The sequence below is a fragment of the Pecten maximus genome, chromosome 2 (genome assembly GCF_902652985.1).
Source record: "Pecten maximus chromosome 2, xPecMax1.1, whole genome shotgun sequence".
Lineage (NCBI taxonomy): Eukaryota > Metazoa > Mollusca > Bivalvia > Pectinida > Pectinidae > Pecten > Pecten maximus.
The window spans coordinates 1,200,586-1,225,630 of NC_047016.1; the positions used below are offsets into that span (position 1 = coordinate 1,200,586).

Sequence of the window (25,045 nt, forward strand, 5' to 3'; positions counted from 1 at the left end):
GGTCTGGACTATAATACGTACAGGATGTAGTACGGGTTTATTGTTTAAGGTCTGGACTATGATACGTACAGGATGTAGTATGGGTTTATTGTTTAAGGTCTAGACTATGATACGTACAGGATGTAGTACGGGTTTATTGTTTAAGGTCTGGACTATGATACGTACAGGATGTAGTACGGGTTTATTGTTTAAGGTCTGGACTATGATACGTACAGGATGTAGTATGGGTTTATTGTTTAAGGTCTGGACTATAATACGTACAGGATGTAGTACGGGTTTAAGGTCTGGACTATAATACGTACCGGATGTAGTACGGGTTTATTGTTTAAGGTCTGGACTATAATACGTACAGGATGTAGTACGGGTTTATTGTTTAAGGCCTGGACTATAATACGTACAGGATGTAGTACGGGTTTATTGTTTAAGGTCTGGACTATAATACGTACAGGATGTAGTACGGGTTCATTGTTTAAGGTCTGGACTATAATACGTACAGGATGTAGTACGGGTTTATTGTTTAAGGTCTGGACTATAATACGTACAGGATGTAGTACGGGTTTAAGGTCTGGACTATAATACGTACAGGATGTAGTACGGGTTTATTGTTTAAGGTCTGGACTATAATACGTACAGGATGTAGTACGGGTTTATTGTTTAAGGTCTGGACTATAATACGTACAGGGTGTAGTACGGGTTTATTGTTTAAGGTCTGGACTATAATACGTACAGGATGTAGTACGGGTTTATTGTTTAAGGTCTGGACTATAATACGTACAGGATGTAGTACGGGTTTATTGTTTAAGGTCTGGACTATAATACGTACAGGGTGTAGTACGGGTTTATTGTTTAAGGTCTGGACTATAATACGTACAGGATGTAGTACGGGTTTATTGTTTAAGGTCTGGACTATTATACGTTTAAAGTTCAATGATATTAAATAATTTTTTCGCTGTCATTGACTGTTATGATGAGCTTAAATTTAGAAATGGCATTCAAAGTCCGAACAAGGAACAATACATATTTTAATCTAAATATCAAAATCATATAAACACAATCTCCGGGACTAGGTGCTGTATGTCCTCAGGTCAGTCTAACCGACGGTTTCGTGAAGGTGGGAGGTGGCAACCATAACCTGTACCAAAAAAAAAATATTGTTGAATATTGTATTTTTGAGATGAGTTTAACAATCTAAGTATAGGACTGGTTACTTCATACAAGCATATTCCTGATGAAGGTCAATTTTGTTAAGTATCTGTGATGTTTATTTAGCTTACCTTGACCCAGTATGAAACAAACTCGTCCTTGGACACACGGCCATCTCCTACAAAGTTCAACGGACTTGTAAACAACTGTTATTTTGCATCAAAATTACTTAACGAAATGTCTGATCGAATATAATTTTGAAAGATACCGACAAATGTCTGATCGAATATGACTTGACAAAAAATTTGTCATTGATGAACTAGTTTCGTATCCGAAGAAAGTGATTTTGTAACATATACCCATCCTTTTGCCGATCATTTTTATTATCATTTTAATGTATTAATCAACATGTGTCCTCTAAATGATGTACAGAAACTGTCGCCTGCATATAGTAGGTGGTTTCGGTAACAAGCTACGCCCACCTCTCGTCTGATTGGCTCGGCGGAAACTCTCGAGTGTCGAGGGATAAAATCGATTAAACCAAATAGTAGAAGTATATTGATAACTGTGTTCTGCACTTCTAACATATTGTACTAAATTATTCATTAGCTAACTAGTTACTAATCACTGATGGTAACAAACATATTAATTAGCTAACTAGTTACAAACCACTGATCATTACTAACCTATTAATTAGATAACTAGTTAGTAACCACCGATGGTAACTAACCTATTCATGAGCTAACTTGTTACTAAACATCGACATTTACTAACCTTTTTATTAGGTTACAAGTTACTAACCACTGATTGTTACTAACCTATCCATTAGCTAGCTAGTTACTAACCACCGATTGTTACTAACCTATCCATTAGCTAACTAGTTACTAACCACCGATTGTTACTAACCTATCCATTAGCTAACTAGTTACTAACCACCGATTTTTACTAACCTATCCATTAGCTAACTAGTTTCTGTTTGCTCCATTTCAAATAACGTCAGCAATGTACGCGGAATGTCGATTTTTGTTTTATTTCCCATTTCGACAGTCAAAGAATGCCGACATAATGACCAAACCATAATTCAATTTCAAAATCGGTTCTATGAGGGCAAAAGATATACACGATTATAGACTAACCTGAAGACTCTTGAAAAAGTACAAGGAAAATAAGCCCAGGTGCTCCAGCAAAGTAGACTTTTTCCGATTCATCAACGACACCCACCATACACTTCTAAGTGAAATCTCAATGCTACTGAGGGTGGTGACAACGACACCTACCATACACTTCTAAGTCAAATCTCAATGTGACTGAGGGTGGTGACAACGACACCCACCATACACTTCTAAGTGAAATCTCAATGTGACTGAGGGTGGTGACAACGACACCCACCATACACTTCTAAGTGAAATCTCAATGCTACTGAGGGTGGTGACAACGGACCCACCATACACTTCTAAGTGAAATCTCAATGTGACTGAGGGTGGTGACAACGACACCCACCATACACTTCTAAGTGAAATCTCAATGCTACTGAGGGTGATGACAACGACACCCACCATACACTTCTAAGTGAAATCTCAATGTGACTGAGGGTGGTGACAACGGACCCACCATACACTTCTAAGTGAAATCTCAATGTGACTGAGGGTGGTGACAACGGACCCACCATACACTTCTAAGTGAAATCTCAATGTGACTGAGGGTGGTGACAACGACACCCACCATACACTTCTAAGTGAAATCTCAATGTGACTGAGGGTGGTGACAACGACACCTACCATACACTTCTAAGTGAAATCTCAATGTGACTGAGGGTGGTGACAACGGACCCACCATACACTTCTAAGTGAAATCCCAATGTGACTGAGGGTGGTGACAACGGACCCACCATACACTTCTAAGTGAAATCTGAATGTGACTGAGGGTGGTGACAACGACACTCACCATACACTTCTAAGTGAAATATCAATGTGACTGAGGGTGGTGACAACGACACCCACCATACACTTCTAAGTGAAATCTCAATGCTACTGAGGGTGGTGACAACCGTCCCACCAGGCATATTAACAAACATCAAACACTTCCGACTTAATATCGACTAAGGAAATAGAACATTTCAAAAATAAGGTGATGACCATCATGATTTTAAAAGCATTTTAGAATCTTAAACTAATCAGAGCTTTCATAATTTAAAAAAATATCAATCCAGCAGTTGTCTCCCTTCCTATGCTAGTTTATAATAGATACGAAACACTCACTTGAGTAGTCCATACCGCCATAGGCTGGCTAATGGTGTTAAACAATAAAACGGCTGGCTAATGGTGCTTAACCATACAAGGCTGGCTAATGGTGTTTAACCATACAAGGCTGGCTAATGGTGCTTAACCATACAAAGGCTGGCTAATGGTGTTTAACCATACAAAGGCTGGCTAATGGTGTTTAGCAATAAAACGGCTGGCTAATGGTGTTTAACCATACAAAGGCTGGCAAATGGTGTTTAACCATAAAAGGCTGGCTAATGGTGTTTAACCATAAAAGGCTGGCTAATGGTGTTTAAATATATTAAGGCTAGCTAATGGTGTTCAACTATATAAAGACTGGCTAATGGTGTTTAACAATAAAAAGGTTGGCTAATGGTGTTTAACAATAAAAAGGTTGGCTAATGGTGCTTAACCATACAAAGGCTGGCTAATGGTGTTTAACCATACAAAGACTGGCTAATGGTGTTTAACCATACAAAGGCTGGCTAATGGTGCTTAACCATACAAGGCTGGCTAATGGTGTTTAACCATACAAGGCTGGCTAATGGTGTTTAACCATACAAAGGCTGGCTAATGGTGTTTAACAATAAATAGGCGAGGTAATGGTGTTTAACTATAAACAAGTTGGCTAATGGTGTTTAACCATACAAAGGCTGGCTAATGGTGTTTAACCATACAAAGGCTGGCGTATGGTTTTTAACTATACAAAGGATGGCTTATATTGTTTAACCATACACAGTATAAAAATAATGGGTAGAGATGAAAAATGCTTTGCAAAAAAAAAAGTTCTTTGTTCCTGGTTGTGTTTGTAGCTACATATCATATCCTTTGTTATGTATTACCTTGTACACTGGGTTACGAGAAATGAAGGTTGGTGAAGAACACGGGGCACTTTTATGGTGGACATCATGATTTGATTTCGAAATGTTCTATTGACCGACATGACGTCATACCTGTTGATAGGCCTAGAAGTTCCGCTGTCACCACCCTGTTTCTCATTTTGAGATAGTGACCAGATTATTTGTAGGACGGTTGTCGCCGATGAAACAAAAGACGCTACCTGTTTCGGATCACCTGGTCTTGTTGTATACCATAATATATGTATATGTATGATGAAGGGAGTCAACTTAATGAATCGTGCCCTGACCAGGCCTCGAACTCACGATCTGCGGCAGCTAATCACCTATAACCAGAAATACCCGCAGGTCTTAAAAAGAGCGTTTCAATGACGGCTTTATGGTCGGCCCGATACCCGGACATGATCATATTATATTAGAAGATATACAAAACGTGTAAATCTATTAACCGAAAAATGATTATTATAGATAAAGTATGTTTACCACTGGTGTCGAGTTTAGTGAAGTAAGCCTCGAAGTCGTTCAGATCGATGTGGTGGTCTTTATTGATGTCGTAGTCATTGTACAGTTCCTGTCCGAGCGCGTGAAGGTGAGGAGTGTATCGGTCAACAAAGTCCATGTACTCCACTCGGCTTACTCTCCCGTCACCTAAAACATCCAAACAAATGATATTCTAAATAGCTTACTCTCCCGTCACCTAAAACAGTCACACAAATGATATTCTAAATAGCTTACTCTCCCGTCACCTAAAACAGTCACACAAATGATATTCTAAATAGCTTACTCTCCCGTCACCTAAAACAGTCACACAAATGATATTCTACATAGCTTACTCTCCCGTCACCTAAAACATCCAAACAAATGATATTCTAAATAGCTTACTCTCCCGTCACCTAAAACAGTCACACAAATGATATTCTAAATAGCTTACTCTCTCGTCACCTAAAACAGTCACACAAATGATACTCTAAATAGCTTTCCCTTCCGTCACGTAAAACATCCAAACAAATGATACTCTAAATAGCTTACTCTCCCGTCACCTAAAACATTCAAACAAATGATATTCTAAATAGCTTTCCCTTCCGTCACGTAAAACATCCAAACAAATGATATTCCAAATAATTTCCCCTCTCGACGTCTTAAACATCCGAACAAATGAAATTCTAAATAGCTTTCCCTCCTGCCACTTTAAACATTCAAACAAATAATATTTCAACTGACTTACTCTCCTTTCCCTAAAATAATTCCCTAACTCCTCCAGTAAGGAACGATTAAACACCCTAACTCCTCCAGTAAGGAACGATTAAACACCCTAACTCCTCCAGTAAGGAACTATTAAAAACCCTAACTCCTTCAGTAAGAAATGATTAAAACCCTAACTCCTCCAGTAAGAAATGATCAAAATTAAAACCCAAACTCCTCCCGTAAGAAATGATTAAAACCCTAACTCCTCAAGTAAGAAATGATCAAAATTAAAACCCAAACTCCTCCCGTAAGGAATGATTAAAAACAAAACTCCTCCAGTAAGAAATGATTAAAAACAAAGAGCACCCTTGATAACTTAATAACTTGATCCCTGCCCGCTATTACATTTCCCCATCTGCCAAAGGAACAAGGCTAGCTTGTTCGGCACATTTCCCGTCTACCAAATGAGCTAGGCTAGCTTATTTGTCACATTTCCCGTCTGCCAAAGGAACAAAGCTAGCTTGTTTGGCACATTTCCCATCTGCCAAAGGAGCTAGGCTAGGTTGTTTGCCACATTTCCCGTGTGTCAAAGGAGCTACGCTAGCTTGTTCTCCACATTTCCCGTCTACCAAAGGAACAAGGCTAGCTTATTTGTCACATTTCCCGTCTGCCAAAGGAACAAGGCTAGCTTGTTCGTCACATTTCCCATCTGCCAAAGGAGCTAGGCTAGCTTGTTCGTCACATTTCCCCGTCTGCCAAAGGAACAAGGCTAGCTTATTTGTCACATTTCCCGTCTGCCAAAGGAACAAGGCTAGCTTGTTCGTCACATTTCCCATCTGCCAAAGGAGCAAGGCTAGCTTGTTCGTCACATTTCCCGTCTGCCAAAGGAACAAGGCTAGCTTGTTTGTCACATTCCCCGTCTGCCAAAGGAGCTAGGCTAGCTTGTTCGTCACATTTCCCGTCTGCCAAAGGAGCAAGGCTAGCTTGTTTGTCACATTCCCCGTCTGCCAAAGGAGCAAGGCTAGCTTGTTCGTCACATTTCCCGTCTGCCAAAGGAGCTAGGCTAGCTTGTTCGTCACATTTCCCCGTCTGCCAAAGGAACAAGGCTAGCTTATTTGTCACATTTCCCGTCTGCCAAAGGAACAAGGCTAGCTTGTTCGTCACATTTCCCATCTGCCAAAGGAGCTAGGTTAGCTTGTTCGTCACATTTCCCCGTCTGCCAAAGGAACAAGGCTAGCTTATTTGTCACATTTCCCGTCTGCCAAAGGAACAAGGCTAGCTTGTTCGTCACATTTCCCATCTGCCAAAGGAGCAAGGCTAGCTTGTTCGTCACATTTCCCGTCTGCCAAAGGAACAAGGCTAGCTTGTTTGTCACATTCCCCGTCTGCCAAAGGAGCTAGGCTAGCTTGTTCGTCACATTTCCCGTCTGCCAAAGGAGCTACGCTAGCTTGTTCGCCACATTTCCCGTCTGCCAAAGGAACAAGGCTAGCTTGTTCGCCACATTTCCCGTCTGCCAAAGGAACAAGGCTAGCTTGTTTGCCACATTTCCCGTCTGCCAAAGGAACAAGGCTAGCTTGTTTGCCACATTTCCTGTCTGCCAAAGGAGCTACGTTAGCTTGTTCTCCACATTTTCCCATATGCCAAAGGAGATAGGCTAGCTTGTTCTCCACATTTCCTGTCTGCCAAAGGAGCTAGGCTAGCTTGTTCGCCACAGTTCCCGTCTGTCAAAGGAACAAGGCTAGATTGTTCGCCACATTTCCCGTCTGCCAAAGGAACAAGGCTAGCTTGTTTGCCACATTTCCCGTCTGCCAAAGGAACAAGGCTAGCTTGTTTGCCACATTTCCCGTCTGCCAAAGGAACAAGGCTAGCTTGTTTGCCACATTTCCCGTCTGCCAAAGGAACAAGGCTAGCTTGTTTGCCACATTTCCCGTCTGCCAAAGGAACAAGGCTAGCTTGTTTGCCACATTTCCCGTCTGCCAAAGGAACAAGGCTAGCTTGTTTGTCACATTCCCCGTCTGCCAAAGGAGCTAGGCTAGCTTGTTCGCCACATTCCCCGTCTGTCAAAGGAACAAGGCTAGCTTGTTCGTCACATTCCCCGTCTGCCAAAGGAGCTAGGCTAGCTTGTTCGCCACAGTTCCCGTCTGCCAAAGGAGCTAGACTAGCTTGTTCTCCACATTCCCCGTCTGCCAAAGGAGCTAGGCTAGCTTGTTCGCCACAGTTCCCGTCTGCCAAAGGAGCTAGACTAGCTTGTTCGCCACATTCCCCGTCTGCCAAAGGAGCTAGGCTAGCTTGTTCGTCACATTCCCCGTCTGCCAAAGGAGCTAGGCTAGCTTGTTCGCCACATTTCCTGTCTGCCAAAGGAGCTAGGCTAGCTTGTTCGCCACATTTCCTGTCTGCCAAAGGAGCTAGGCTAGCTTGTTCGTCACATTCCCCGTCTGCCAAAGGAGCTAGGCTAGCTTGTTCGTCACATTCCCCGTCTGCCAAAGGAGCTAGGCTAGCTTGTTCGTCACATTTCCCGTCTGCCAAAGGAGCTAGGCTAGCTTGTTCGTCACATTTCCCGTCTGCCAAAGGAACAAGGCTAGCTTGTTTGCCACATTTCCCGTCTGCCAAAGGAACAAGGCTAGCTTGTTTGCCACATTTCCCGTCTGCCAAAGGAACAAGGCTAGCTTGTTTGCCACATTTCCCGTCTGCCAAAGGAACAAGGCTAGCTTGTTTGTCACATTCCCCGTCTGCCAAAGGAGCTACGCTAGCTTGTTCGCCACATTCCCCGTCTGTCAAAGGAACAAGGCTAGCTTGTTCGCCACATTCCCCGTCTGTCAAAGGAGCTAGGCTAGCTTGTTCGCCACAGTTCCCGTCTGCCAAAGGAGCTAGACTAGCTTGTTCTCCACATTCCCCGTCTGCCAAAGGAGCTAGGCTAGCTTGTTCGCCACAGTTCCCGTCTGCCAAAGGAGCTAGGCTAGCTTGTTCGCCACATTCCCCGTCTGCCAAAGGAGCTAGGCTAGCTTGTTCGTCACATTCCCCGTCTGCCAAAGGAGCTAGGCTAGCTTGTTCGCCACATTTCCTGTCTGCCAAAGGAGCTAGGCTAGCTTGTTCGCCACATTTCCTGTCTGCCAAAGGAGCTAGGCTAGCTTGTTCGTCACATTCCCCGTCTGCCAAAGGAGCTAGGCTAGCTTGTTCGTCACATTCCCCGTCTGCCAAAGGAGCTAGGCTAGCTTGTTCGTCACATTTCCTGTCTGCCAAAAGAACAAGGCTAGCTTGTTCGTCACATTCCCCGTCTGCCAAAGGAGCTAGGCTAGCTTGTTCTCCACATTTCCCGTCTGCCAAAGGATCTAGGCTAGCTTGTTCGTCACATTTCCCGTCTGCCAAAGGGACAGGGCTAGCTTGTTCTCCACATTTCCCGTCTGCCAAAGGATCTAGGCTAGCTTGTTCTCCACATTCCCCGTCTGCCAAAGGAGCTACGCTAGCTTGTTTGCCACATTTCCCGTGTGTCAAAGGAGCTACGCTAGCTTGTTTGCCACATTTCCCGTGTGTCAAAGGATCTAGGCTAGCTTGTTTGCCACATTTCCCGTCTGCCAAAGGAACAAGGCTAGCTTGTTTGTCACATTTCCCGTCTGCCAAAGGAACAAGGCTAGCTTGTTTGTCACATTTCCCGTCTGCCAAAGGAACAAGGCTAGCTTGTTTGTCACATTTCCCGTCTGCCAAAGGAACAAGGCTAGCTTGTTTGTCACATTTCCCGTCTGCCAAAGGAACAAGGCTAGCTTGTTTGTCACATTTCCCGTCTGTCAAAGGATCTAGGCTAGCTTGTTTGCCACATTCCCCGTCTGCCAAAGGAACAAGGCTGGCTTGTTCGCCACATTTCCCGTCTGCCAAAGGAACAAGGCTAGCTTGTTTGTCACATTTCCCGTCTGCCAAAGGAGCTAGGCTAGCTTGTTCGTCACATTCCCCGTCTGCCAAAGGAACAAGGCTAGCTTGTTCGTCACATTTCCCCGTCTGCCAAAGGAACAAGGCTAGCTTATTTGTCACATTTCCCGTCTGCCAAAGGAACAAGGCTAGCTTGTTCGTCACATTTCCCATCTGCCAAAGGAGCAAGGCTAGCTTGTTCGTCACATTTCCCGTCTGCCAAAGGAACAAGGCTAGCTTGTTTGTCACATTCCCCGTCTGCCAAAGGAGCTAGGCTAGCTTGTTCGTCACATTTCCCGTCTGCCAAAGGAGCAAGGCTAGCTTGTTTGTCACATTCCCCGTCTGCCAAAGGAGCAAGGCTAGCTTGTTCGTCACATTTCCCGTCTGCCAAAGGAGCTAGGCTAGCTTGTTCGTCACATTTCCCCGTCTGCCAAAGGAACAAGGCTAGCTTATTTGTCACATTTCCCGTCTGCCAAAGGAACAAGGCTAGCTTGTTCGTCACATTTCCCATCTGCCAAAGGAGCTAGGTTAGCTTGTTCGTCACATTTCCCCGTCTGCCAAAGGAACAAGGCTAGCTTATTTGTCACATTTCCCGTCTGCCAAAGGAACAAGGCTAGCTTGTTCGTCACATTTCCCATCTGCCAAAGGAGCAAGGCTAGCTTGTTCGTCACATTTCCCGTCTGCCAAAGGAACAAGGCTAGCTTGTTTGTCACATTCCCCGTCTGCCAAAGGAGCTAGGCTAGCTTGTTCGTCACATTTCCCGTCTGCCAAAGGAGCTACGCTAGCTTGTTCGCCACATTTCCCGTCTGCCAAAGGAACAAGGCTAGCTTGTTCGCCACATTTCCCGTCTGCCAAAGGAACAAGGCTAGCTTGTTTGCCACATTTCCCGTCTGCCAAAGGAACAAGGCTAGCTTGTTTGCCACATTTCCTGTCTGCCAAAGGAGCTACGTTAGCTTGTTCTCCACATTTTCCCATATGCCAAAGGAGATAGGCTAGCTTGTTCTCCACATTTCCTGTCTGCCAAAGGAGCTAGGCTAGCTTGTTCGCCACAGTTCCCGTCTGTCAAAGGAACAAGGCTAGATTGTTCGCCACATTTCCCGTCTGCCAAAGGAACAAGGCTAGCTTGTTTGCCACATTTCCCGTCTGCCAAAGGAACAAGGCTAGCTTGTTTGCCACATTTCCCGTCTGCCAAAGGAACAAGGCTAGCTTGTTTGCCACATTTCCCGTCTGCCAAAGGAACAAGGCTAGCTTGTTTGCCACATTTCCCGTCTGCCAAAGGAACAAGGCTAGCTTGTTTGCCACATTTCCCGTCTGCCAAAGGAACAAGGCTAGCTTGTTTGTCACATTCCCCGTCTGCCAAAGGAGCTACGCTAGCTTGTTCGCCACATTCCCCGTCTGTCAAAGGAACAAGGCTAGCTTGTTCGTCACATTCCCCGTCTGTCAAAGGAGCTAGGCTAGCTTGTTCGCCACAGTTCCCGTCTGCCAAAGGAGCTAGACTAGCTTGTTCTCCACATTCCCCGTCTGCCAAAGGAGCTAGGCTAGCTTGTTCGCCACATTCCCCGTCTGCCAAAGGAGCTAGGCTAGCTTGTTCGTCACATTCCCCGTCTGCCAAAGGAGCTAGGCTAGCTTGTTCGCCACATTTCCTGTCTGCCAAAGGAGCTAGGCTAGCTTGTTCGCCACATTTCCTGTCTGCCAAAGGAGCTAGGCTAGCTTGTTCGTCACATTCCCCGTCTGCCAAAGGAGCTAGGCTAGCTTGTTCGTCACATTCCCCGTCTGCCAAAGGAGCTAGGCTAGCTTGTTCGTCACATTTCCCGTCTGCCAAAGGAGCTAGGCTAGCTTGTTCGTCACATTTCCCGTCTGCCAAAGGAACAAGGCTAGCTTGTTTGCCACATTTCCCGTCTGCCAAAGGAACAAGGCTAGCTTGTTTGCCACATTTCCCGTCTGCCAAAGGAACAAGGCTAGCTTGTTTGCCACATTTCCCGTCTGCCAAAGGAACAAGGCTAGCTTGTTTGTCACATTCCCCGTCTGCCAAAGGAGCTACGCTAGCTTGTTCGCCACATTCCCCGTCTGTCAAAGGAACAAGGCTAGCTTGTTCGTCACATTCCCCGTCTGTCAAAGGAGCTAGGCTAGCTTGTTCGCCACAGTTCCCGTCTGCCAAAGGAGCTAGACTAGCTTGTTCTCCACATTCCCCGTCTGCCAAAGGAGCTAGGCTAGCTTGTTCGCCACAGTTCCCGTCTGCCAAAGGAGCTAGACTAGCTTGTTCGCCACATTCCCCGTCTGCCAAAGGAGCTAGGCTAGCTTGTTCGTCACATTCCCCGTCTGCCAAAGGAGCTAGGCTAGCTTGTTCGCCACATTTCCTGTCTGCCAAAGGAGCTAGGCTAGCTTGTTCACCACATTTCCTGTCTGCCAAAGGAGCTAGGCTAGCTTGTTCGTCACATTCCCCGTCTGCCAAAGGAGCTAGGCTAGCTTGTTCGTCACATTCCCCGTCTGCCAAAGGAGCTAGGCTAGCTTGTTCGTCACATTTCCTGTCTGCCAAAGGAACAAGGCTAGCTTGTTCGTCACATTCCCCGTCTGCCAAAGGAGCTAGGCTAGCTTGTTCTCCACATTTCCCGTCTGCCAAAGGATCTAGGCTAGCTTGTTCGTCACATTTCCCGTCTGCCAAAGGGACAGGGCTAGCTTGTTCTCCACATTTCCCGTCTGCCAAAGGATCTAGGCTAGCTTGTTCTCCACATTCCCCGTCTGCCAAAGGAGCTACGCTAGCTTGTTTGCCACATTTCCCGTGTGTCAAAGGAGCTACGCTAGCTTGTTTGCCACATTTCCCGTGTGTCAAAGGATCTAGGCTAGCTTGTTTGCCACATTTCCCGTCTGCCAAAGGAACAAGGCTAGCTTGTTTGTCACATTTCCCGTCTGCCAAAGGAACAAGGCTAGCTTGTTTGTCACATTTCCCGTCTGCCAAAGGAACAAGGCTAGCTTGTTTGTCACATTTCCCGTCTGCCAAAGGAACAAGGCTAGCTTGTTTGTCACATTTCCCGTCTGCCAAAGGAACAAGGCTAGCTTGTTTGTCACATTTCCCGTCTGTCAAAGGATCTAGGCTAGCTTGTTTGCCACATTCCCCGTCTGCCAAAGGAACAAGGCTGGCTTGTTCGCCACATTTCCCGTCTGCCAAAGGAACAAGGCTAGCTTGTTTGTCACATTTCCCGTCTGCCAAAGGAGCTAGGCTAGCTTGTTCGTCACATTCCCCGTCTGCCAAAGGAACAAGGCTAGCTTGTTCGTCACATTTCCTGTCTGCCAAAGGAACAAGGCTAGCTTGTTCGTCACATTTCCTGTCTGCCAAAGGAGCTAGGCTAGCTTGTTCTCCACATTTCCCGTCTGCCAAAGGAGCTAGGCTAGCTTGTTCGTCACATTTCCTGTCTGCCAAAGGAACAAGGCTAGCTTGTTCGTCACATTTCCTGTCTGCCAAAGGAGCTAGGCTAGCTTGTTCGCCACATTTCCCGTCTGCCAAAGGAGCTACGCTAGCTTGTTCGCCACATTTCCTGTCTGCCAAAGGAGCTAGGCTAGCTTGTTCGTCACATTTCCTGTCTGCCAAAGGAGCTAGGCTAGCTTGTTCGTCACATTTCCCGTCTGCCAAAGGAGCTAGGCTAGCTTGTTCGTCACATTTCCCCGTCTGCCAAAGGAACAAGGCTAGCTTATTTGTCACATTTCCCGTCTGCCAAAGGAACAAGGCTAGCTTGTTCGTCACATTTCCCATCTGCCAAAGGAGCTAGGCTAGCTTGTTCGTCACATTTCCCCGTCTGCCAAAGGAACAAGGCTAGCTTATTTGTCACATTTCCCGTCTGCCAAAGGAACAAGGCTAGCTTGTTCGTCACATTTCCCATCTGCCAAAGGAGCAAGGCTAGCTTGTTCGTCACATTTCCCGTCTGCCAAAGGAACAAGGCTAGCTTGTTTGTCACATTCCCCGTCTGCCAAAGGAGCTAGGCTAGCTTGTTCGTCACATTTCCCGTCTGCCAAAGGAGCTACGCTAGCTTGTTCGCCACATTTCCCGTCTGCCAAAGGAACAAGGCTAGCTTGTTCGCCACATTTCCCGTCTGCCAAAGGAACAAGGCTAGCTTGTTTGCCACATTTCCCGTCTGCCAAAGGAACAAGGCTAGCTTGTTTGCCACATTTCCTGTCTGCCAAAGGAGCTACGTTAGCTTGTTCTCCACATTTTCCCATCTGCCAAAGGAGATAGGCTAGCTTGTTCTCCACATTTCCTGTCTGCCAAAGGAGCTAGGCTAGCTTGTTCGCCACAGTTCCCGTCTGTCAAAGGAACAAGGCTAGATTGTTCGCCACATTTCCCGTCTGCCAAAGGAACAAGGCTAGCTTGTTTGCCACATTTCCCGTCTGCCAAAGGAACAAGGCTAGCTTGTTTGCCACATTTCCCGTCTGCCAAAGGAACAAGGCTAGCTTGTTTGCCACATTTCCCGTCTGCCAAAGGAACAAGGCTAGCTTGTTTGCCACATTTCCCGTCTGCCAAAGGAACAAGGCTAGCTTGTTTGCCACATTTCCCGTCTGCCAAAGGAACAAGGCTAGCTTGTTTGTCACATTCCCCGTCTGCCAAAGGAGCTACGCTAGCTTGTTCGCCACATTCCCCGTCTGTCAAAGGAACAAGGCTAGCTTGTTCGTCACATTCCCCGTCTGTCAAAGGAGCTAGGCTAGCTTGTTCGCCACAGTTCCCGTCTGCCAAAGGAGCTAGACTAGCTTGTTCTCCACATTCCCCGTCTGCCAAAGGAGCTAGGCTAGCTTGTTCGCCACAGTTCCCGTCTGCCAAAGGAGCTAGACTAGCTTGTTCGCCACATTCCCCGTCTGCCAAAGGAGCTAGGCTAGCTTGTTCGTCACATTCCCCGTCTGCCAAAGGAGCTAGGCTAGCTTGTTCGCCACATTTCCTGTCTGCCAAAGGAGCTAGGCTAGCTTGTTCGCCACATTTCCTGTCTGCCAAAGGAGCTAGGCTAGCTTGTTCGTCACATTCCCCGTCTGCCAAAGGAGCTAGGCTAGCTTGTTCGCCACATTTCCTGTCTGCCAAAGGAGCTAGACTAGCTTGTTCTCCACATTCCCCGTCTGCCAAAGGAGCTAGGCTAGCTTGTTCGTCACATTCCCCGTCTGCCAAAGGAGCTAGGCTAGCTTGTTCGTCACATTTCCTGTCTGCCAAAGGAACAAGGCTAGCTTGTTCGTCACATTCCCCGTCTGCCAAAGGAGCTAGGCTAGCTTGTTCTCCACATTTCCCGTCTGCCAAAGGATCTAGGCTAGCTTGTTCGTCACATTTCCCGTCTGCCAAAGGGACAGGGCTAGCTTGTTCTCCACATTTCCCGTCTGCCAAAGGATCTAGGCTAGCTTGTTCTCCACATTCCACGTCTGCCAAAGGAGCTACGCTAGCTTGTTTGCCACATTTCCCGTGTGTCAAAGGAGCTACGCTAGCTTGTTTGCCACATTTCCCGTGTGTCAAAGGATCTAGGCTAGCTTGTTTGCCACATTTCCCGTCTGCCAAAGGAACAAGGCTAGCTTGTTTGTCACATTTCCCGTCTGCCAAAGGAACAAGGCTAGCTTGTTTGTCACATTTCCCGTCTGCCAAAGGAACAAGGCTAGCTTGTTTGTCACATTTCCCGTCTGCCAAAGGAACAAGGCTAGCTTGTTTGTCACATTTCCCGTCTGCCAAAGGAACAAGGCTAGCTTGTTTGTCACATTTCCCGTCTGTCAAAGGATCTAGGCTAGCTTGTTTGCCACATTCCCCGTCTGCCAAAGGAACAAGGCTGGCTTGTTCGCCACATTTCCCGTCTGCCAAAGGAACAAGGCTAGCTTGTTTGTCACATTTCCCGTCTGCCAAAGGAGCTAGGCTAGCTTGTTCGTCACATTCCCCGTCTGCCAAAGGAACAAGGCTAGCTTGTTCGTCACATTTCCTGTCTGCCAAAGGAACAAGGCTAGCTTGTTCGTCACATTTCCTGTCTGCCAAAGGAGCTAGGCTAGCTTGTTCTCCACATTTCCCGTCTGCCAAAGGAGCTAGGCTAGCTTGTTCGTCACATTTCCTGTCTGCCAAAGGAACAAGGCTAGCTTGTTCGTCACATTTCCTGTCTGCCAAAGGAGCTAGGCTAGCTTGTTCGCCACATTTCCCGTCTGCCAAAGGAGCTACGCTAGCTTGTTCGCCACATTTCCTGTCTGCCAAAGGAGCTAGGCTAGCTTGTTCGTCACATTTCCTGTCTGCCAAAGGAGCTAGGCTAGCTTGTTCGTCACATTTCCTGTCTGCCAAAGGAACAAGGCTAGCTTGTTCGTCACATTCCCCGTCTGCCAAAGGAGCTAGGCTAGCTTGTTCGCCACATTTCCCGTCTGCCAAAGGATCTAGGCTAGCTTGTTCTCCACATTTCCCCATCTGCCAAAGGAACAAGGCTGGCTTGTTCGCCCTTGTTCGCCATATTTCCCATCTGCCAAAGGAACAAGGCTAGCTTGTTCGCCATATTTCCCATCTGCCAAAGGAACAAGGCTAGCTTGTTCGCCACATTTTCCGTCTGCCAAAGGAGCTACGCTAGCTTGTTCGCCACATTTTCCGACTGCCAAAAGAGCTAGGCTTGCTTGTTCGCCAGACAGGGGATTTGATTTTTTTCGAAAGAAAGAAGTGGGCAGATTCTAACCCTTGACTAGCAAAGATAATAACGATGCGGATCTACTTCGTTTATATTGGATTCCTAAACTTCATACTAATCCTTATTAACAAGGAGTAATTATTAACATGGTTCCCTGTCACGGGAGTTTTAATATGGCCTAGAGGGAATACACTGTTACGTATAATTAGGTATCATATTTATTCCTTTTGATAAGTATCGGCCGAGGGGGGTCGTTTTTACAACATTACGATATTTATTGTTGTTTATACCTAACATATTTGTGTAACTGATCCATGTTCTATGTCTATATGTGATTCTATGTAATTTACCTGTGTCGTGATAATTTACTTGTCTGTACTGTCGTTATTACTACTTGACATATATCTATTTCTAGTAATACGCATCCAACATTTGTTTGTTAGGATCCAGTACCTATATTGGTTTATACCGTCGTTATTACTTACTAGACCCTACCTGTTAATTAAATATGATATATATACCTGTTATCTAGGTATAATATATATACCTGTTAATTAAGTATGATATATATACCTGTTAACTAAGTATAATCTCTATACCTTAAACACTATTTAATACTTTTTGTCGAAAGCAGTGTAAGCTGTGGGCGTTGAAGCATCTTTCAACAATGTCCATATTAACATGGTCTGAATATAAATGAGGGTCCATAATTTCCATTACAGAAACTACAACATGTACCAATGTTTGTACGTACCCTGCTCCTACCGTTTTATATAACAGTACTGGGTAGAAGATTATTGGAGATTGTATCAGTCTCCAAACTGCAATACGTATTTAATCTACACGACGCCATGACATCCTAACACATTCAAATAAGGTATTCTGAACACTAACTTCTTATTTCCTATCACATTCCTCAAAAGATCTAATAACGATTCTGAAATCAGTTTGCTATTAACACTCCAACACATTATATCTGTCCTGGAGTGTTTAAATAAGTATCAACTTTATCCAGCAGTTGGCCATGATTCACGTAAAGTGCTGAGCCTCATATTGAAGGATTTGAATTTTGCCAGACATATTGTATTATTTTTCAACATAATCACCTTCAGTATCTATACACTTTTGCAAGCGGTATTTAGGGCTTCAATGCCACTTTTATAGAACTGCCTTTCTTGACTATTAAAAAAGTCACCCACTGCATGTTCGCGTTAGGATAAGGATTAGGGTGCCCGAAATAGCTGTTTTCAGTTTTGGAAACAGATGAAAGTCTGATGGAGCGAGACCAAGTGAAGAAGGCGGATGCTCAATCAATTTAAAGCCACAATCGTGAATGGCAGCCATGGCAATAACAGACTCTTTCATCCTAACCCTAACCCTAAGCGATTTTGTCCATTTTGCCAAAGCCGCTTGTCATGATTACTTTAGAGTGATACCTCGTCGATATAAACTAACCAAATGAGACCAGTCCTTGGGTACACGGCCTTATATAGTCAGAGAATAGTTGGACTTAAAAAGAACATCCTTGAGTACCTCCTTCAATACGATGCTCGCAACTTTTCAACCAGCCCTCGTAATTTGGAATGTTTTAAAGTATTTTAACGTCGTCGTACGGTGTGATTACCTACCATTCTCATCATACTTGGTAAAGCTGCTTTCGATCTCGGTCCGGGTAATCTCCATGTCTCCGTTGAGGTCCGTGCCGGTGAATAACTCCGTGGCCACTGGAGTAAATGTTCTGTTCAGAAATCAGAAATTTTTTCGAAGTAATTAATGGAATCGTTACAAGTAAACATATTATTTAACATTATAACAACTTAATGGAATCGTTACAAGTAAACATAATATTTAACATCATAACAACTTAATGGAATCGTTACAAGTAAACACAGTATTTAACATTATAACAACTTAATGAAATCGTTACAAGTAAACATATTATTTAACATTATAACAACTTAATGGAATCGTTACACATAAACATAATATTTAACATTATAACAACTTAATGAAATCGTTACAAGTAAACATAATATTTAACATTATAACAACTTAATGAAATCGTTACAAGTAAACATAATATTTAACATTATAACAACTTAATGAAATCGTTACAAGTAAACATAATATTTAACATTATAACAACTTAATGGAATCGTTACACATAAACATAATATTTAACATTATAACAACTTAATGAAATCGTTACAAGTAAACATGATATTTAACATTATAACAGTTTAATGGAATCGTTACAAGTAAACATTATAACAACTTAATGGAATCGTTACAAGTAAACATAATATTTAACGTTATAACAACTTAATGGAATCGTTACAAGTAAACATATTATTTAACGTTATAACAACTTAATGGAATCGTTACAAGTAAACATATCATTTAACAGTATAACAACTTAATGGAATCGTTACAAGTAAACATAATATTTAACGTTATAACAACTTAATTGAATCGTTACAAGTAAACATATTATTTAACGTTATAACAACTTAATGGAATCGTTACAAGTAAACATATTATTTAACGTTATAACAACTTAATGGAATCGTTACAAGTAAACATATTATTTAACGTTATAACAACTTAATGGAATCGTTACAAGTAAACATATTATTTAACGTTATAACAACTTAATGGAATCGTTACAAGTAAACATATTATTTAACGTTATAACAATAACTGGGGGAATATCCCACAGTTAAACAGTAAATAGTGTATAAAAAATAATGCAACCTTATAAATAACACTTTTTTTTTTAAATGTCGTACATTCACATAATATGACCAGGAATCTATGCATATTTACAGTTAATACAGTTAAACCCTCAAAATCTTGTCTTACTACAAGATTGCTGGAATATTGTAAATTCCAGGGTTATTCATTACTTAGTAGTGACCTAGTCATGTCATCCCCAAACTATAAAACAGAGGTTAATTAAAATGATTCATCAAATGATTTGAGAACCAATTGCGACGTGGTCCAGACTCCGTATCTATCCGGAGGATTTCGTGTTCTACTGGAACGTCGGATCTCAGTGTCATGGGATGATGGAGTATTTGGGCAAATCTCAACTGGGTTTTCAGGCAGAATGTTACCCTCTTCGGGTTTCGGGTCAGGGGCAGATAACACCTCAGTGTCGTCAACAGGGGGAGACAACTCTTGTATTGATGGACTCTCATCGGATTTTGGGTCAATGGCAGATAACTCACCAGGGTCATCATCAGGGGAAGATAACTCATGTAACGATGGACTTAATGGTGGTGACAGTGTAGAACTCCTGACCGGTCCAGGGGCCCCAAGGGTAACTACCCTCTTGGATGTCCTCCTTTGAGGAATGACATACCGTCCACTGTCCGTGCTCGACCCGTCGGTCTCCTCCGAGCTGGAACTTGACTCAACCCGAGTCTTAACCCTACTGACCTTATTCGGACAAACCCTGCGGTTGTCCCCAGCATCACTTTGCTGTAGGTCCGTTGGAATTGCTGTAAATAGCAGCAACATGTTCCGGTGGAGCGTTCGCACGACACCAACACCATCTTCCCTCTGCACTTTATAGACCGGAAGCCCATCTACTTCCGCTGCCACTATTTTGTAAGGAGCTTGCTCCCACTTATCGGCAAGTTTTTGTCTACCTTTCAGTCCAACTTTCCTGACTAAAACCCTATCTCCCACACAGAGTTTCGACTCGCGTATCCGAGCGTCGTAAGCGGCTTTATTTTGCTCAGCCTGCTTCCCAGAAACTCGTGCCGCTGATTTGTAGGCATACTCCAGCCTCTGTCTCAGCCGTTGGGCATAAGAGTCCCGGTTACTATTCTGATCACACCCAGGCTCACCAATTCCCAGGAATGCGTCAACGGATAACCGTGGATGCCACCCAAACATTAAATAGTGGGGAGAGTACCCAGTTGCGTCACTTTTTGTAGCATTGTATGCCTGTACTAAGGGAGAGACATAACTCTTCCAGTCAGACTTTTGTTCAGACTCTAAAGTGGCTAGCATTTTAAGGAGTGTTTGGTTAAATCGCTCAGCTGAGCCATTGCCCATGGGGTGATAGGGTGTGGTGCGAACCTTTTTCACTCCAGCGATTTTACAAAGTTCCCTGATGACCTTGCTACAGAAGTTCCTGCCCTGGTCAGACAGCAACTTCTCAGGGAAACTGTAATGCACTATAAAATGTTCATACAGTGCTTTTGCTGTCGTTGTGGCTAATTGATTACGACAGGGTATTGCATGTGCGAAACGAGTAAAGTGGTCAGTGATTACTAAAATATTTTCATAACCACCCTTTGACCTCTCCAAACTCAGGAAATCTACGCACAGCAACTCCAATGGCCTAGTGGATTCAATGGGAACCAACCCAGCCACTGGTTTCACAGGGGTTTTCCTCCTTATGCATCTGCCACAGTGTTCAACTTTGGCACTAATATCACCTTCGAGGCCTGGCCAATAAAACCTTCGCCTGGCTAGCCATAGGGTCTTTTCTTTACCCTGGTGACCTATCTCATCGTGGACACCTCTCAGTGCTTGGGCTCTGTAAGCATCGGGCAACAGCAACTGATTCACTTGCTCACCATCTACAGTAGCGGTTCTGTACAAAACACCCTTCAGGAAGGAGATACGCCCTTTCTCCCTAAGGTACCTTCGCACCTCAGGAGGCTCATTCTTCAGCTCCACTCCCCCAGTGAAACGCTTCCTACTGTAGAGGTGAACAAGTCTACCAATTACTGGATCCCTACTCTGTTCTAATGCCCAATCCACATTGCCAAACTCGGTCGGACGGTCCCCAGCCTCATCTCCGGCCGAAAGAAGGTGGGACCCGGCGTCACCGAGTCAACAAGTGGCACTGATGCGGTGGCAGCCTGGCAAATTGCCTTGACCGTGTCGGCAAAAACCTGTGGGCAACGGGACAACCCATCAGCATCACAGTTGCTTTTCCCAGGCCTATATGATATAGTAAAATCATAGCTAGCCAAGGCGGCTATCCAGCGCTGACCTGTAGCGTCTAACTTAGCCTTGGTGAGGACATAAGTTAATGGGTTATTATCAGTTATCACCTGAAATTTGGTACCATAGAGGTAGTCATGGAATTTATCGGTGACTGCCCATTTTAACGCTAGAAACTCCAACTTGTGAGCTGGATAGTTTCTTTCACTGGACCGAAGCCCCCTACTAGCATACGCTATGACTCTTGGTCGACCTTCCTGTTCTTGATAGAGAATACTACCCAGACCGTCGCCACTGGCATCGGTGTGAACTACAAATGGTTTGGAATAATCTGCATATCCCAGAATCGGAGGACTAACAAGCATCTCTTTGACAGTGTCAAAGGCACTCTGTTGCCTATCACCCCATTTCCACTTTGCAGGTGCCACCTTCCGTTTACTACCAACCTTGGTTTTGTTAGGAGGACCATGTCCCCGCAACAACGCGTTGAGTGGTTCAACCATCTTTGAGTAGTCTTTAATGAACCGTCGGTAGTAACCGGTGAACCCGAGGAACTGTCGAAGCTCCTTCAAACTCTTGGGTTCAGGCCAGTCTCTGACTGCTTTAGTCTTTTCTGGGTCAGTACCGATACCCTGCTCTGAAACGACGTGACCAAGATATGTGACTGAGGGTTTAAACAGTTCACACTTGGAAGGCTTCAGTTTAAGATTATGCTCCTCAAGCTTACCAAACACAGCCTGCAACCTTTTCATGTGCTCCTCAAATGTTCTAGCAAAAATGAGGACATCATCAATGAAAACTAAACACTCCCGGAGATGTAAATCCCCCATACACTTCTCCATCAACCGTTGGAATGTGGCTGGAGCATTTGTTAATCCGAAACCCATACGGTTACATTCGTAAAGCCCTAAATTACCTACGGTAAAGGCTGTGTACGGCTTTGACTCTTCCTCCATTTCCACCTGCCAATAACCTGAGCGAAGGTCAAGCTTGGAAAAGAACTTTGAGCCATTGAGGGTATCTATTATGTCATCAAATCTCGGGAGACTGTAAGCATCCTTCCGAGTTCTATTGTTGAGAAGATGCTTGTGGAGCAAGGTTGAGTATTTTTCCCGGGTCCCTACATGGGCGCCAATGTAACAGAGCGCATGATAAATTAAATTTAAATCACTGCCTCCGCTAGGGATCGAACCCGGGACCTCTGGCTTACTAGTATTACGCTCAACCGATCGAGCTAAAGAGAAGATCTCTCTAGCCGAGCGGTATATTGCGGCTAGTATTTACCAGGGTTACATACTCCCCCTCTAGGGAAGAACTCGTCCTCGAGTTCCCAGGGGTAACAGCGATGCTTGTGGAGTAAGGTTGAGTATTTTTCCCGGGTCCCTACATGGGCGCCAATGTAACAGAGCGCAGGATTAATTAAATTTTAAATCACTGCCTCCGCTAGGGATCGAACCCGGTACCTCTGGCTTACTAGTCTTACGCTCAACCGATCGAGCTAAAGAGAAGATCTCTCTAGCCGAGCGGTATATTGCGGCTAGTATTTACCGGGGTTACATAACGTTATAACAACTTAATGGAATCGTTACAAGTAAACATATTATTTAACATTATAACAACTTAATGGAATCGTTACAAGTAAACATAGTATTAAACGTTATAACAACTTAATGGAATCGTTACAAGTAAACATAATATTTAACGTTATAACAACTTAATGGAATCGTTACAAGTAAACACAATATTTAACATTATAACAACTTAATGGAATCGTTACAAGTAAACATATTATTTAACATCATAACAACTTAATGGAATCGTTACTAGTAAACTTGATATTTAACATCATAACAACTTAATGGAATCGTTACAAGTAAACATATTATTTAACGTTATAACAACTTAATGGAATCGTTACAAGTAAACATATTATTTAACGTTATAACAACTTAATGGAATCGTTATAAGTAAACATATTATTTAACATTATAACAACTTAATGGAATCGTTACAAGTAAACATATTATTTAACATCATAACAACTTAATGGAATCGTTACTAGTAAACTTGATATTTAACATCATAACAACTTAATGGAATCGTTACAAGTAAACATATTATTTAACGTTATAACAACTTAATGGAATCGTTACAAGTAAACATATTATTTAACGTTATAACAACTTAATGGAATCGTTACTAGTAAACATAGTATTTAACATTATAACAACTTAATGGAATCGTTACAAGTAAACATAGTATTTAACGTTATAACAACTTAATGGAATCGTTACAAGTAAACATATTATTTAACGTTATAACAACTTAATGGAATCGTTACAAGTAAACATATTATTTAACGTTATAACAACTTAATGGAATCGTTATAAGTAAACATATTATTTAACATTATAACAACTTAATGGAATCGTTACAAGTAAACATATTATTTAACATCATAACAACTTAATGGAATCGTTACTAGTAAACTTGATATTTAACATCATAACAACTTAATGGAATCGTTACAAGTAAACATATTATTTAACGTTATAACAACTTAATGGAATCGTTACAAGTAAACATATTATTTAACGTTATAACAACTTAATGGAATCGTTACTAGTAAACATAGTATTTAACATTATAACAACTTAATGGAATCGTTACAAGTAAACATAATATTTAACATTATAACAACTTAATGGAATCGTTACAAGTAAACATAGTATTTAACATTATAACAACTTAATGGAATCGTTACAAGTAAACATAATATTTAACATTATAACAACTTAATGGAATCGTTACTAGTAAACATAATATTTAACATTATAACAACTTAACGTTGTATTGATACACAAACACTTTAGAATATCATAATTGCCTGTTGTACCAGGACTCGCCTAATTTTAAAATAGTTCAGTAAATCAATTCAATACGAATCGGGTAACAGACAGTATATATCAACCCACTCCATAGATACAGTAGGTGTAGTCTGTAAATCACTTATAATGATACTGAACACTTAAATTATACTTACAGATGATGATTATACAGAACAGACAAAGGCGGACATTATATTGGACGGGAAGCACGTGGTGGGTGGACGGAATTTGCGAAAGGCAAGGAGGGAGCGAATTAAAAGATAAGCGACAAAATCGTTTGTCCATGCCAAGTGAAAGACGATGTATCGACGACCAACAGACACCACATATAATGTTCATAGTAGGGAGTACTTTCTAAGGATACTATGGTGTCAACCATAAAATGTGTTCATAGCCACCACAAACCTGCATTGTCAGTTTGTCCGATTATTAGTCAATATCTTTAGTATATAGTCATAGCATATTCAATAAATTTCATTATGTGGAAGCATGGGAAGCTACTATCGAGTAATGGAATATTCACAAGACAACGCACATTTGACATAGATACAATGATTGAGACAGTGTGTAGATACTAACGACTGACAGTAGGTCTCTGTCATCCATAACGCGATAATAACCAGAAGTTTCGTCATCCTTCAGTACGGTCGGATAGGAACTGTCCTTCGTCAGTAGTACCGTCAAGTCCTGATACTGGGTAGAAATCTTATCATAAATTGTCAGTCGTCAAAGTCGTGACTTTCACTGTGAAATTTGTCAACCCTTACACAATATCTGACCCCTAGATATAAAATGTGGTCAAAGCACGCGAGCCCTACTGTATTCCACTTTGCCAAGGTCACGTGAGGCGGCGATCCTTATCAGTTTTGTAATAAGCTATAATTCAATTAATATTAATATATACGTGATAGATGTAAAGATCTGTCATTGGCTGCTCTCGCAGGTGTTAATACATGTTTAATTGAATGTAGAATGTTTATAGATAGATCCACCGATGTGAGTCGTTGAGCTATATCTAATATACTTATGTCTTTGTAACAAAACGCTACAAAGTTGGTAAATATATTTACTATATATGCTAGCGTTTGTTTCGTGCCCGTAACGATACTGCCCCTCTTTATCTATGATCTACATGGCCCTTATCAATATTCATAAATACCAGGTACGACATATTGGTCTTTTTAATGCATAGACTTAGCTTAATTTGATAATTTATGATAACTAAATCAATAATTTGG

At 43.3% G+C, this 25,045-nt stretch overlaps 1 protein-coding gene across 2 annotated transcripts; it reads right to left on the bottom strand.

Annotated features, from left to right (window-relative positions):
• Window positions 1-1,004: 1,004 nt before the first annotated feature.
• LOC117344271 (polcalcin Cup a 4-like) lies at window positions 1,005-24,516 on the bottom strand. 2 transcript variants are annotated; one of them, XM_033906961.1, is made up of 5 exons: window positions 24,387-24,516; window positions 17,583-17,692; window positions 4,745-4,909; window positions 1,275-1,321; window positions 1,005-1,132 (listed from the first exon to the last, which is right to left on the bottom strand). In XM_033906961.1, exons 1-5 carry the CDS (start codon window positions 24,440-24,442, stop codon window positions 1,091-1,093), a joined length of 420 nt encoding a protein of 139 aa, XP_033762852.1. In that variant the 5' UTR covers window positions 24,443-24,516; the 3' UTR covers window positions 1,005-1,090. The 2 variants fall into 2 exon arrangements, with proteins under 2 accessions (XP_033762852.1, XP_033762861.1); XM_033906970.1 differs by lacking the exon at window positions 24,387-24,516 and adding an exon at window positions 23,963-24,055.
• Window positions 24,517-25,045: the final 529 nt, after the last annotated feature.

Bases quoted from the DNA above. Each gene is read 5' to 3' on its own strand.
- LOC117344271 (XM_033906961.1), bottom strand. From the start codon at position 24,442: ATGACGAAACTTCTGGTTATTATCGCGTTATGGATGACAGAGACCTAC. The intron at 17,693-24,386 runs GTTAGTATCTAC...ATTTCTGAACAG, and splicing joins ACAGAGACCTACTGTCAGTC to AACATTTACTCCAGTGGCCA. The intron at 1,322-4,744 runs GTAAACATACTT...TGAACTTTGTAG, and splicing joins CACTAAACTCGACACCAGTG to GAGATGGCCGTGTGTCCAAG.